Source organism: Sander lucioperca, chromosome 12 (assembly GCF_008315115.2).
Source record: "Sander lucioperca isolate FBNREF2018 chromosome 12, SLUC_FBN_1.2, whole genome shotgun sequence".
Lineage (NCBI taxonomy): Eukaryota > Metazoa > Chordata > Actinopteri > Perciformes > Percidae > Sander > Sander lucioperca.
In genome coordinates this window covers 13550449-13564290 of record NC_050184.1, presented here as the reverse complement: position 1 = coordinate 13564290, position 13842 = coordinate 13550449, and the positions used below count along the sequence as shown (strand labels likewise).

Genomic DNA, 13842 nt, shown 5'->3' with positions numbered 1-13842 from the left:
TTCGAGTAAAGCAATGTCACGCCCAATAGTTTTAATGGGGAACAACTTTATATGAAGTGTAAGTAATGGTAGCCTACGTTAATTTCAAAGACTGTAAATATTAGGTTAATTTCATGTAACGTTAAGATAACAAAACGAACGTGATGCTGGTACATTTTATTTGAGGAACCTGAACGCACCTTCAGGTCGATGAATCTGCGCTCGATAAAATGACAGACGATGGTTTACACCAATCAGAGACCGTCCGGTCCCGCCCTCCGGAAAGTGTAGCTTTTCGACCAATGGTGACAGTCGGTTTGAAGCACGTGCCGGTTTCGCGGCAAAAAAGATTTCGCGCGAAAACCGTCCGAGCCTTGTTTAGATGTAGATCAGCTGGGACAATAACAACAACAATAGGCGATAACGGGGTCGGACGGGGTCGCAGGAGACTTTTATAAATGGACCCGCGCCCGGTGTGAGCAGCTGACGGACCAGCAAATGCTGTTTTAAAGGATTCGCGTGATTTCACCGGTTTATTTCCTTACATTTCCAGTTTTGTCAGAGTGCTTCCTGCGTGCCCCAACAAAACGAGGGGGTTGAAGAATTGCGGCTAATAACTCAGCTAGCATGCTAATCTGTCCTATATTTTTAAATTTAACGATATCGCTTTATACTCGCTCAACTAACTGTCGCTTTATTAGCTACGTGTACTCTCAAAAATGCTTTTAAGTTATGGTAATGTATTTGCATTGTGGATATTTTATTTCGATAGCTCACTTCTGGAAATGCTTCTATAAAGTTTTGATAGCCATTTATCTGAGCCCCGTCTTGGGTGTAAATAGAAATAATATTGTTTTATACACTTAAATAGCTAGTTTCTCGGCTGCACCGGGTTGTTTGTTAACTTGTGTCAGTCTTTGTTGTCAGGACATAAGCTAGCTCGTTAGCAGTGTTGGTAGTTGTGTTAAGGGCAGTGTGGCCAGGCCTCGCGGCTGTATGTACTACCAGGAGAGATGAAAACAAAAGATTAGCTTGCTAGCTCGCTAACCAACAGCGTTTATTGCTGCCACGGCCAATTTGCGACTCTTCTTGGATAATATATCAGCGGCTGAGCCTCAAGGCGCAGAGTTGGTATGCGTTTAGCAAAATTGTTTTCTCTGCCAAATTTGCTGTTTGGCAGAACAGCCTGTCTTGCTGTTTGTCCACCAGCTTAAAATAATGTTCCAGCAGTTAGCTAACAATAGGTTATCATATATGTTTAAGTAATGTTGTTAGTCATAATGCATTTGTAGTAGATTGTTTATAAGCAATAAGATGGGCAATAGAGAAAGGGGAACTTTTTAAAGAAATGTTCAAGCTGCCTATAAACATCTACAAGCAAACTTTTAGAAGGTTTCATTATTGTTCCTTAAATTACAGTACAGAAAATCCAAGTGGGTGTTGATACTTAAACTGCAAAAACTAGTTTGCGACCCCTAAAGTCCAGTGAAGGGGTACTCAGTGATACACTGCAATGTCAGAGACTCTGATAACAGGGCAGACATCGGAGGATCTGTTGGCTGACTTTGAGACTTTGCTGAACTCTGGGACTATTGACCTGGGTGGGGACCATCAGATAGTGATCATCACCAGCCCCAGCAATGAGGGTCTCCACCCAGCCGCGGCCCCCACCAGCACAGGGGAAATCCTGCTGTTTGCCACGCCACAGGGCCCTGTTGATGTAGGGGTCCAGGACAAGAGACGACCGGCTCTGGGAAGACCTCCGGTGAGGAGAGGGGGGGAGGTGTGGGGGAAAAAAGGGGAGAGACAGGGCTCAAAGAAAGAAAAGGGGAACAAAAGCGATAAGTGGTTAGCAAAAGAGTTCACCTTCAGCATATTATGTTGAAATGTTTACATACACATGCTTCTGCCTGCGTGACAAAATTGTATAAGCCCATCCACCTGTTGCTTTACGAACATTTTGCTTTTCATTCAGTAGCCTTTACTTTCCTCTTCTTAATACATAATTGGTACACAATTATAACAACATGTAGTGTATAATTATGGTAGTTTTGACAATGTGTGTGTTTTTCTACGACCATTTCTTCAGGTAAAGAGAAAGTTGGACCTGGATAGTGACCATCAGTATGTCAGCACCACTCGACCGTCCATAGGCCAAGCACCACCCTCCACACCTGCCCCACCCAGAGGTATACACACACACACACACACACACACACACACACAGCTCATTGTGCTGATTTTTCTTTCATTGTTACCCAAAATTCACAGCAGAAGCAACACGTCAGCTGCACATGGCCACTACATCCATCCAATCCATACAAACTCTGACTTTTGCTATAGCCATCATTGTCCTAAAAACAGCTGTCCTTTTATAAGCACAGACAACAGCCTGCCAACCTGTCTTTGTCTTTACCAGGCGGACTAGTATCAGAAAAAATTAAAACTATTGTTCTGCTAAAATGACAAAAAGATTCATACGGGAAGACAATGGCTGCTGTTATTATTTATTTATTGATTGATTTATGTTGTGTTCTCACTCCTATTGTCCTTGATCAATCGTTGGGCTTCAAACATAAGGAAAGAGCTTTGAATGGTTGCTTATGGGAGTCCCGTTCACTACATGCACAACAAACGGAAAATAAAATGTACTTGGAGTGTTAAAGATGGACAGGGTCACATGTTTTGTAGTTCTTAATTGACTAAACACTCTTGTTGTAGTCATTGTACTTTCGCTGTGTAACAAACTACAAATGTCACGTCTTAAATGACACTCCAGTCTGAAGTTATATGTCCATTATGCTTTGGTGGCAGAAAAAAATAACATGTTTAATTAAGCCATAAACTTAGTCATCAGAGCTCACATTATTTGTCCCATAATAACATTTAAAAGTCAAAATTACATTACAGTGACACCCCAACACAAAACTAAGGCATTGGGGCTTGAGTAATTCAAAATAGGATGGTACAGGACACAGGAGGATGTTGTGACATGTTGGTTTGAGAGAGAAAGGGAATTTTTTTTTTGTTGGGTGAGTGGGATTGTTAAATCATGTTGGAATAAACTGGTTTGAAGTATTAAAGAATTCCATTGGGTAAAGAGGACAAATCAATAATCCTTCAGTTAGGAGAGATGTGATGCTCTTTTTCACTGCTGCCTCAGTCTTTGCTGTAGGCCAGCAAGGGTGTAGTTTTACAAGGAAATAAACTATCCAGTGTGGTTAAAAGCAGGATATTTAAACCCATGTGTTCCCTTTTCCCTTTCTCTCCAGTTCCTCGAACCACGACGGAGAAGTCACGGTATGACACTTCCTTGAACCTGACCACCAAACGCTTTCTGGACCTGTTGTCCCAGTCGGCTGACGGCGTGGTGGATCTGAACTGGGCTTCGCAGGTCCTGGATGTCCAGAAGAGACGCATCTACGACATAACCAACGTCCTGGAGGGAATCCAGCTCATCTCAAAGAAGTCCAAGAACAACATCCAATGGCTGTGTGTATAAGAAAACCTAGAATGTGTTACCAGACTGAATGATACTATTGTGAGGAAACCGGTGAATGGTTACAGCAGCAAAGTAGAGGAGTATAGATAAAGAATAAATATGACAACATAAACAGTAGCTGTAGTACCGGAATTACAGTCCATATGCAGGATGTGCCTTATTACAGCAGTCAAATATAAGAAGTGGCTGGAATGTTGTGTTTGAAGTCCATAAACCTCCATTTATTTAATTTTTCCGTGCTGTCTTCCCCCTGCAGTGGTAACCGAGTTGATGCGGCATTGGTTGCCCGCCATAAGGAGTTGCAGAGGGAGGTGTGTGACCTCACAGAGGCGGAGGAGCAGCTGGACGAGCTCATTTCCAAATGCAACCTACAGCTCAGACTGCTCACAGAGGACCCACAGAACAAGAAATATCCTTTTGACCCGTTTTAGTAACTTGTTAAATTTTGCCAGCTGGCATAGACAGCAAAGCTTTTGTAAGACAGTGTTGCAGTCCTGGACTCTGCCAGTCTTAGAATGACACCACTTGCTGCTGTATTGAATTCCTTAATGGTTGTGTCCATCAAGTTGGGCTACGTGCGCTGCCAGGACTTAAGAAATTCATTTGATTCCCCGGACCAGCTCGTCATGGTGATCCGAGCTCCACCAGAGACCCAGATGCAAGTTTCAGAACCCAGCCAGGTACAGGCCTTGAATTTTATCAGCGTTTTTGAAACGTGTTTATTGCAACATTGTGAGGTTTTCACCTGACGGTTTGTATCTGTCTGCATCTCCCAGAGTTACCAGGTGTCGTTGAAGAGCACGCGGGGTCCAATTGACGTCTTCCTCTGTCCAGAGGACAACTCCGGCGTCTGCAGCCCCGTGACAGGAAGTAGTCCCTCTAAACCCAATGCTGACCCCTCCCTGGTGCCGCCTCCCACAAAACCTACGGACCAATCACAAGCCAGAACATCCACAACAGCCCTGGAAGTGGGTTTATCATCGCCAGCGTCCACGGCATCCACAGTGACAGCAACCTCCCAGCAGGACCCCTCATCGCTGGTGTTAGGTGGGGACACAGGTGAGTGCTCACATTAGTCAGTAATCATATTTAAAATTCCTTCATTCCCCAATGAATTCATGATGTAAAAAAGTATCAATAGAGACTTCTTAAGCCACTCCTGCTGCATAATCCACTTCCATGTGCTCAGTATGCTCAAAACATTCATAGCTTTACCAGAATGCAGCTAAATACACTTAAAAACATGAAAGAGTTGACAGTCTTCTGCAGTAATGGGAGCAATGCAGCCCTGAGTGAAATTCCATAATACTAAAAGCTAGGGCTGCTCGATTATGTGAAAAAATATAATCACGATTATTTTGGTCAATATTGAAATCACGATAATTTAACACGATTACTCGTCCACTTCGGGAAAGATGTTGCAATTATTGAACTTAAAAAACAGTGGAAAAAGTTAAATAAATCAACAGTAAAAAAACACATACAACTGTGAACTTTGCCTTAATACTTTTCCTATTGAAACTTTATTTTTTGATTCAGAACACAAGAGAAAATAAGAGTTTACTTGCAAAACGTAATGAGCTAAATAATTGTTTTTTTTCGATTTATTCTGTTTTTGTGATCATTGGGAGCAGAAATCATAATCACTAATACATTTCGATTAATTGCACAGCCCTACTAAAAGCTAAAAGGAGGTAGATAGTGTGCACATTGAACCCCAGTTTGGTACAGGCCGAAAACGGCAACAAACGAAAAATGAGAGACTGGCCCTGTTTTTCAACAAGCTCACATAGTGTTGGTTATGTACAGTTAGTAAATTTAACATTTGTCATTTGGGATGACCCATTGTGCTGTTAAGTTTGTATTTAGGTCTGGGTCCGAATATTCGAATATTTGTTCAATGGGTGGGTATTCGATTTTCAATTTTGGAATTTTTTTTTAAACGTGCATGCAGGCTGAAATTTACTGTGGTGTTTTGTCAGTATTAAGCTGCTAGCTGCTGGTGTATTAATGGTGGTGTCGTTTTTCAGGTGATTTGATGAACGCTAATGCTCTAGTGAACCGCTGGCTGAGCATTCATTCACACACACTAAGTCGGTCATCACTTGTCAGACAGTCCGGCAAAAATGCAGGTCTTTCTATTTATTTTGAATGCCTGCAGCAAAAAGTTAAGTCCTATTCAACTTTTTGAGAAAAGCAGCCCGACGTCAACCTGCGGTGGACAATCATGTAACCGGAGATGAGAAGCCTTTGTCCGTATTGCGGCGTGCGAGTCCCGTTAGCATTACTGTAAACAGGAAACATCACTGCCTCTATCGCTGCAACAAAGTTTTAAACACTATGAAGGTAAAACGAAACACAAGCACTAAACCGCCGGGGAGTTTGTGTAACAATAGGGGACTGTGTCTTGCAACAACAAAGCAAAGTCGCTTCAACTCTCGCTTTCTCTTTAGTTTTTCTCCGCTGTCTTCACATGCTGCCTTCACATGCTGCCTTCACTTGCACTTGAACATTTTGATGAGTATTTAGACAAATTGTTATTGAAACTTCCATGCCAATAAAGCCCCATTGAATTGAGAGGGACAGAGAGATTATTTACAAAAGTGTGCGACGACCGATTTCATTTATCTCAGAGCACATAAAAAAGTACATTAACAGAGTAATATTAATAATAGCAGTATATGCAAGGGAGGCCAAAAGCCTAAAAGGCTTATCAAGGGTCTCCCCAAGTCTCCCAACCACTCCAACAGTGACATAGTTTGTCCTTCCCCAGTTGTTCCCCTGATCACTGATGCGTCCGACCCATTTCTCGACATGGGTCGCAAAGCCAAGTCAACGCGGGTTAACCCTTTCAAACACAAAGTCAACCCTGGTTGAGCACTCGGTGTGAAATGGGTATTAGAAAGAGGAAGCTAGTTACCCTAGCTTGTAAGCACTGATTCCAGTCTACGTTATTTTTCGTTGGTGTTATTTCAACCCCCGCTGAGTTTTGTACAGCTCCTGTACACTCAGTGTTGTTTGTCCCACATTGTACGAAGGAGCGGGACTAGTAAGCATTTGCTGTCTTTTTGTTTCGTGGGCCTAGTTTTGTGGTGACGGCAAATGGCCCGATGGCCGAAACTCATATCAGCAACAGCTTGTCCTGTAACCTCAGCAACAGGTTGTCCTGTAACCTCAGCAACAGGTTGTCCTGTAACCTCAGCACTTTGTACCTTACCCAGTGATTCACAACACCGTTTCCCAGTAAGCCACACCAGTGAGTGAGCTTGCACAATACAATACAGGGGCGGATTAAGGTGGTCAGGGGCCCCTAGGCTGCTCTTTGTGTGAGCCCCCTTAATCATTGTGCTTTACTGGAAAAATGTATTTAGTGCCACACAAGGTCCACACGCAAATAAGGTGAACTGGCATACACACACATTGAGACAGCCAACACTACAGAGTTTTCTTTACATTCCTTCAAGTGGTGGACCACAACAGTAGGAAAATTACCACCACATAGGTAAAATGAAAAATTGGAACATTACAGACAAAACACAAATACAAACAAGCATGAGGCCCAGTGCTTAGAATCAGCCCTTTAATTATAATCAAGAAATACTTGCACTGTGGCCGGTTGGTTCTGTTGGTGGGAGTGGGCGCACATGTGCGGGGGTTTGTTCCTCGGCGCAGAAGGTCCGGGGTTCGGGTCCGACCTCTGGCGGTTTTCATGCATGTCTTCCCCCCCCTCTCTCTCCCCTTTCGTATCTCGGCTTCCCTATCTAGTAAAGGCAGAAATGCCCCCAAAAAATAAATAAACACTTTCACTACAACCAAAACTAACATCAACAGAGATGTAAGTGGAAAGAATACCAGATATTACCCTCTGCCTTCACATCCCCAAAACAAGTACACTGGATTTTGATTTGATTTAATTGTATCAAGAATGTCTTACACATGAGAAAAAAGACATCAAATACAGTCAAGGATAAAAACACAATAAAGTCCAGGACTTATTTCCATTGTGGTCCTCAACACATAACATCAGGACAAGACAAGACACTTAGAGCGTGTGTGATAATGAATGATATAAAAACAATTTTCTAAAATAAATAAAAATAAAAACGGTAACTTGCCTTTTGTTCTATTCCGCAACCCTCTCTAATAACCAGGCCTTGATACTCTTTTTAAAAGAATTCAGGCTGGAAATGACTTTGATTTGCCGATCTAACTTGTTTCACTGAACTGCCCCTATATAGGCAAATGTTCCTTTCCCTAACACTGTCTTAAATGTATAAGGCCACAGGTCAGATATGCTGCTATGAGTGTAAATATTGTGTGTGTCCTTTACCTTTAGTTATTTAGACACAACAAAAAAATTGGGACACTACCAAACAATATTTTATGGATCATGATCAGTCTTGACATAGTAACACAAGAGTCAACACGGAGCCAGTTGAGCTCAACAAATTGTGACCTACCTATATGAGACCTATGGCCCAAGTTCAGAATTACTCTTATTAATTTATTCTGTGCTGTTTGCAGCCTCCCTTTTAAGTCAGTTTGTTAGGCCTTCAAACCAGGAAGTACATGCAAATTCAAAATTATTTAAAATTAAGGCGTTGGCTAAGATGATCATTGTTGACCGATCTAGAAATTTAGAATTTCTGGCTAAAAACTTTGTGAGCCCGGTGACTTTACTCAGAACCTTGTTGGCCATATTCCTGCCATCCAAGTTGTTTTCTAGGATGCAACCCAGGTATTTTACTGACGTTTTTGCACTGACTGTGCACTGAAATTTAGGGGTTTTTTTTTCAGAATATCTTGGTCACGTTGTTCTTTTAACCTTTGTATTTTGCGTTTTTGTGCTCCACTTTCTGCCACTATGCCATTATTTTTTATTTTTTTTAATGTTTCTTATGCACCAACTAGGGTCTTTATGTTGTTTGCGCTGAAGTACATTTAAAATAATAAAAAACAGTCTGGCCAATCCCGGGGCCCTGCACACGTGGGGCCCGTAGGCGGCAGCCTACGCAAGCCTGTGTATTAATCCACGCCTGAATACCTGGGAACTGACACCTACGGAACAGACACACCTGAATGGTATGCAGCCATCGTGGATGTTTTTAGTTATACTTATGCTTTTCCTGCTATGACGTGTCAAAAATGTGTTGCTGGGCGCCCGGGTAGCTCAGTTGGTAGCGCGCACCCATATATAGAGGTTTACTCCTCGACGCAGTGGCCGCAGGTTCGTCTCCTACCTGCGGCCCTTTGCTGCATGTCGTTCACTCTCTCTCCCCTTTCATGTCTTCGGCTGTCCTGTCAAAAATAAAGGCCTAAAACGCCCCAAAAAATAATCTTCAAAAAAAAAAAACAGTGTTGCTGTGGTACATACATGATAGGTACTGTCCCAAACACAAAATGGATGGTGCACAATCTGCTGATATTTGTGTGTTTCATTTGCTGATCAAGTTATTGATCAAAATCCAGCAACAACTATATGGTACTGTGGTCCACTAATTTTACTTTCTAAAACAGAATCGCTCCTGGGAGGCGACCCCTTCTCCAACCTCGGAGACATGCCCGATTTTGACCTCTCACCCCTCTCCTCTGCGGACTTCCTGAGTGGAGATGGCCTTTCTCTCCCATTGGACGGTTTTATCAATCTGTCCCCTCCCCACAGCCACGACTACCACTTTGGACTGGAGGACCATGAAGGCATCAGTGAACTGTTTGATTGTGACTTTGGTGACCTATCGCATGTTTTGGGGGACAGTTAAATGAAGAAGACGAGGGGGAGACAAGAAGCATGTGTGGGCGTCTAGATTTTGGACTTTTCCTCTGTTCCCTGGGGCTTCTAAAAGAGGCCTTGAAATCAACATTTTATGGGCAAAAAAAACAATTTTAATGTTTTACTTGTGCAGTGTGGGAAAATGTCTTGTGTAGTAATTGCCTGTGATGCTCAAAATGCCACCCTAACTACAACATCTCAGTCCCCAAAATTGTACAGCACATTATTAGCACTTCTCTTTGGCCATTTAAGTTTTAGATCCAGACTTTAGCTTTAGTATAGCTATTTAAATTATTTATATGAATGTTATTTTGATATTTTGTACGAAGTGCGTTTTTTGTTGCTATTGATAATGTTTTATCCAAGTGGATTGTGCAGGTGTTTGTGTGTAGAGTATGGACTCATGGGGCTGGTTTCCTTAACACTGATTAGCTTACATGCTACTAATTCATAATGCTGGTTTTTAGACACCTCAGTCTGCAGTGTTTTCTCCAAAGGGGAAAGGTTTGCATCCCACTGCTGTGCTGCGTGAATAAAACCGGCATCATGAGGAGTGCAGATTCAGTGCTGAGCTGTCCAAAAGCGTCTCGGAGCTGCAGCGCAGTTTCACACTTAAAATAGTTTTTTCCCACAATGACAGAGGTCATTATAAGCACAAAAGTAAAGGCTTCTCCATTAATAATTCGTTTGATCTAAAACACTGGAATCCTAACAGAATGGTTTCTCTTATGTCTCTGTGTCTGACAGTGACACTCAAGGTATCATTGCCCCCCCCAACTTTTAATGACTAGATTTGTAGATTTGCACGTTTTACAGTGTCCGACAGTGGATGAACAAGGATTTGTAATAAATAGCTAATTAGCAATTTTTAATTGCCCTCGAAACCCACTGACCAACAGATGGGCGGTCTTTACAAGGCTGTAAATATTTATGTAAAAAATGAACACAAACAAGAACATAGATGCTTTTGGGGAGCTTGACTCTCATCTTTCTTCAAATAAATGGTAACATAAAGGGTTACCATGACATTTCATTCATTCATAACCGTTCTTCGAAAGACATTTCCAAAGGAGGTAGAGACTCCACGGTGTGACCAATAATGTGGGTTTGAAGGAAAAAATAAGCAATTGAAATCTGAAAGGTCCAGATGGGATTTGTCAGTGTGCAGGAAACCAGGTGATGATAGTCTGCTACAGGTTTGCTAGTGATGAAAAACTAATACTGAATATGTTCTCTATTAGTTAGCTAGGCGTTTAGCCATAGTCTCAGGTGTTCGGAGCAGAGTAAAGTCTTAAATCAATGTTTTTGATGCAAACATGTATGAGAGTGGAACTGTTTTGGATGCATTTTGTGGGTCTTGTGTAGGTTTGGTAATAGGTATTTACAGGTTTAGAAAATTGTCAAAGACAGTGCATGCTTTTTGGTTTTTGTTTTTAGCCAAGGGTTCAAGTGAGAAAAGTTCACCAGATGCCTGTAGACTAATGCTCCCAAAACCACCCGACTGATATTGTTATGCGGAGAAGCTCCAAGCAGGTCCGAAGCCCAGACACACAGTTAAAGAAGTTCAATAGATCCTCACGGACCATACACTCTTAATTGCATGTTTTTGAAAGCATTCAGTGTGTGTTTTTTTAAAGCTACATCTTTTCTTTTAGCAGTCTAATCGGTGTAGAGGAGTGATGACTTTAGAAAGGGTTAAGTGGAAGCGATGAATTTTTTGAAAGGAATTCAAAACAGGGACATGCTGTTGTTTTTCATTATATGCGCTTCAGATCAGTTGAGAAAGTTAATGTTCATGCCTTAAATCAATGACCTCTACCAGGTAAAGGGAGGTACCTGGGATATTTTATCTCAGCCCCAAAAGGATCAATTCCTTCTTGTTTTTCTACGATAGTCACATCAGGCGCCGTCTTCACGTACTACAAACGTACATGCCTGGGTCCTTTGGGAACCACATTGATTTTGAGTTTAAATAAGCAGCAATAACAAAGATGTTTTTGCATCATGCACTCAGAGTATGAGATGAAAAACTGTCCTGCTACATGTCATGTATTGTCTTAGTTAGCAAAGTCTGCATCCAACTTGTTTTCTTGTTCTAAGTTATGTAAGCTAAACTATTGGGTTTTAATGTGTGTGTGTGGGTGCATGTGTGTTGAAAATACAAATTGTTTTGTTGAATTTCATATTTATTTAAGAAAAAAAGGGGTTCACTAGAAAAAAATGGTACACTTGTCATTAATTTCCTGGCAGTGACTTTACACCTATTCCATTACCAAAGAGGTTGTGATAATAACAATAATAATAATAATAATAATAATAAGAGGCAACCCTCACGTTCTTGGAGTGTCGCCTCTTACTATTATAACCTCTTTGCTTTTACTTGGTAAATCCAAGCAAATCATTTGTTGATAAATGTGTCCTTCAGTGGTGAAAAGAAGTGTTTCTTTTGTAAATGAGCTTCTCGTCAGTAGCACATTTATATTTAGAGATTTTTTATTTTTTATTTCCCTTATACAGAATATATTTCCCTGTCTTACCTGTTGTGCTTCTGCAGCCTTTGCGTTGGCTTATGATGCAACAAAAAAAATTCAGGAATACATTTATTTGTCATTTTGACTGAACCAACTAAAATCAGTTTAGATGACGGATATCTCCATGTTGCAGGCAACCTAGCTAATCTAAGGTTGTACATGTGTTGTAGTGTAGCCTTTGGGTGCCTCAAACTGTCATGTGAGTGTGTGAAAACCTTATAACTACAGCCATCTTTTATTTCCTTTATCTTCAGGTCTGTGGAAACCATAACAATGCATAATTTCAACAGCTTCTGAACATTTTTCAACTGACAGCGGTGTTACAAGCCACTAAAATGTTAGGCTCCTTTAGTCACCCTTAGAATGTATATGACATTTTGTTTTTTTTTGTCTTTCTCTGCGATTAACTTCCAAACTGAGCGACATTGTTGTTGAATGTCAGCAGTTCATGTTGTCAACCTGTCATATGTTGCATCGTGTTTCTGTTCTCTGCAGGACAAATGCAGTGCCTTGTTAAGGTAGAATCTTAATTATTAATTAAATGTCAAATCAGGATTTTGTTTTATGTGCAGCCATGGTGAAAGAATGCAGTGTTTTCAGGTGTTTTGTATGGTTTTTGTGGAGTTTTAAGTGAAGATAAGCACCAGGGTTGAAATCAAATCACCTTCAGTTAATTTTTTATTTTTATTTTTAAACTCGTTATAAGAAAATAAGATTGAGAATTGTAGGAATCAAAGCACGAACGAGTTCAATTTTATACAAAGGTGACTTTTCATGTGTTGAAGTGACTGCGGGGTACACAAAAGGTTTACAAGTGCAATCTGCTACAGAATTGTGGTTTAACAGACCTAAAGTGAATTGACTTCAACCCTGATTCAGTCACTGTTCAAAGTGCTTTTAAGAGAAACTGTAGCTTATCCAGCAACTTAACAATCAATCAGTTTTTTGTGTGTTTTCTACAAAGAAAATGTTTGTCTCTACATATACTGGGTAAAACAAATACAGATTTGTACTTGTGAATTAATGAGCCCCATTATGCCCTTTTGTATCAAATTTTCTTTGACAAAAATAAAAAATTAACTATTTTGATTTGACCCATTTGCAGCACATCTTGTCTTTCTGTTTTACAAACGTGAATCCAATATCCCATTTAGTCATTTGCATTCATTTGTAATAACGTAGGAATGATGTTTGTAATTAAATACTGTAGGGACTTACAGGCATTTTCACAGCAGTGTACTACAATTGTAAGAAAGGTTTGCCATGTAAACGCACAAAAGGTATTTTTACAGTTCATATTCAAGTTTATTGTTGTCTGCAAAGAAACCACCAGGAACCGTTAGCATCAGGGTGCGGATTGGTTGTCCAGCAGTCAATAATGATTTATTTTGTCTTACTGACTTTGATCATTATTGCACCACCTCACTTCTATAGTTAAAAATAATTGTATTTGAGGAACTATACTACACGCTATCTCATAATAATCATTATTTGAAAAAAATGAATGGCTGAGACTGAGATTATAATTCAACAAAATAACCAGAACAAAAATGCATTTAGAGGTCAGAAACTCATTTTCCAGTGGTATTCATATTCATATACTAGTCAGTACAATCTCACCTGTGCAGCTAGAGGGAGCCCTTCATCCAAGGCTGCACAGAGAGGCCAGAAAACAAGTGGAGCAAACCAGTCAGTAGTTCATAATATGTAGTAGTATAAAGAGTCTCTCTAAAATCACATTTTACAAGTGTTTCTATTTTTCCAGTCACTCAGTGTATTTTTTTTGGCTAATAAATCCTAAGGAATTCAAATGTCGTTCTGTTGAATTTTGGTGGGTAAAAGAGCTAACACAGTAGAACGTTGTACTTAAGTCACCTTGAAGTCCTTGAAAACTCTTTAATTGTCAATATGTTACAGCGTTTGGTTAAGCAATATAAAAACCATAAGGTTAAAACAAGTTATAACATGTAACTTTTCCCTGTTGTTAGGGTGGTATCTATTTCCTCATCTCTTCTCTTTTCAGTGCGTCAATGGATCCTGGTTGTCATTTTCTTAGTCAC

General features: G+C 40.5%; 1 protein-coding gene across 1 annotated transcript; it reads left to right on the top strand.

Moving 5' to 3' along the window:
• The first annotated feature begins 324 nt into the window (after positions 1 to 324).
• On the top strand, positions 325 to 12876 carry e2f1 (E2F transcription factor 1). Its single transcript, XM_031286558.2, has 7 exons — positions 325 to 1744; positions 2069 to 2168; positions 3252 to 3471; positions 3738 to 3891; positions 4048 to 4161; positions 4258 to 4540; positions 8999 to 12876. The coding sequence occupies exons 1-7, from the start codon at positions 1493 to 1495 to the stop codon at positions 9238 to 9240; spliced, it is 1365 nt and encodes a 454-aa protein (XP_031142418.1). The 5' UTR covers positions 325 to 1492; the 3' UTR covers positions 9241 to 12876.
• Positions 12877 to 13842: the final 966 nt, after the last annotated feature.

Coding starts and splice junctions, on each gene's coding strand:
- e2f1 (XM_031286558.2), top strand. CDS start 1,493: ATGTCAGAGACTCTGATAACAGGGCAGACATCGGAGGATCTGTTGGCT. Junction 3,472..3,737: donor AAGAACAACATCCAATGGCT/GTGTGTATAAGA, acceptor TTCCCCCTGCAG/TGGTAACCGAGTTGATGCGG. Junction 3,892..4,047: donor AGGACCCACAGAACAAGAAA/TATCCTTTTGAC, acceptor GTGTCCATCAAG/TTGGGCTACGTGCGCTGCCA.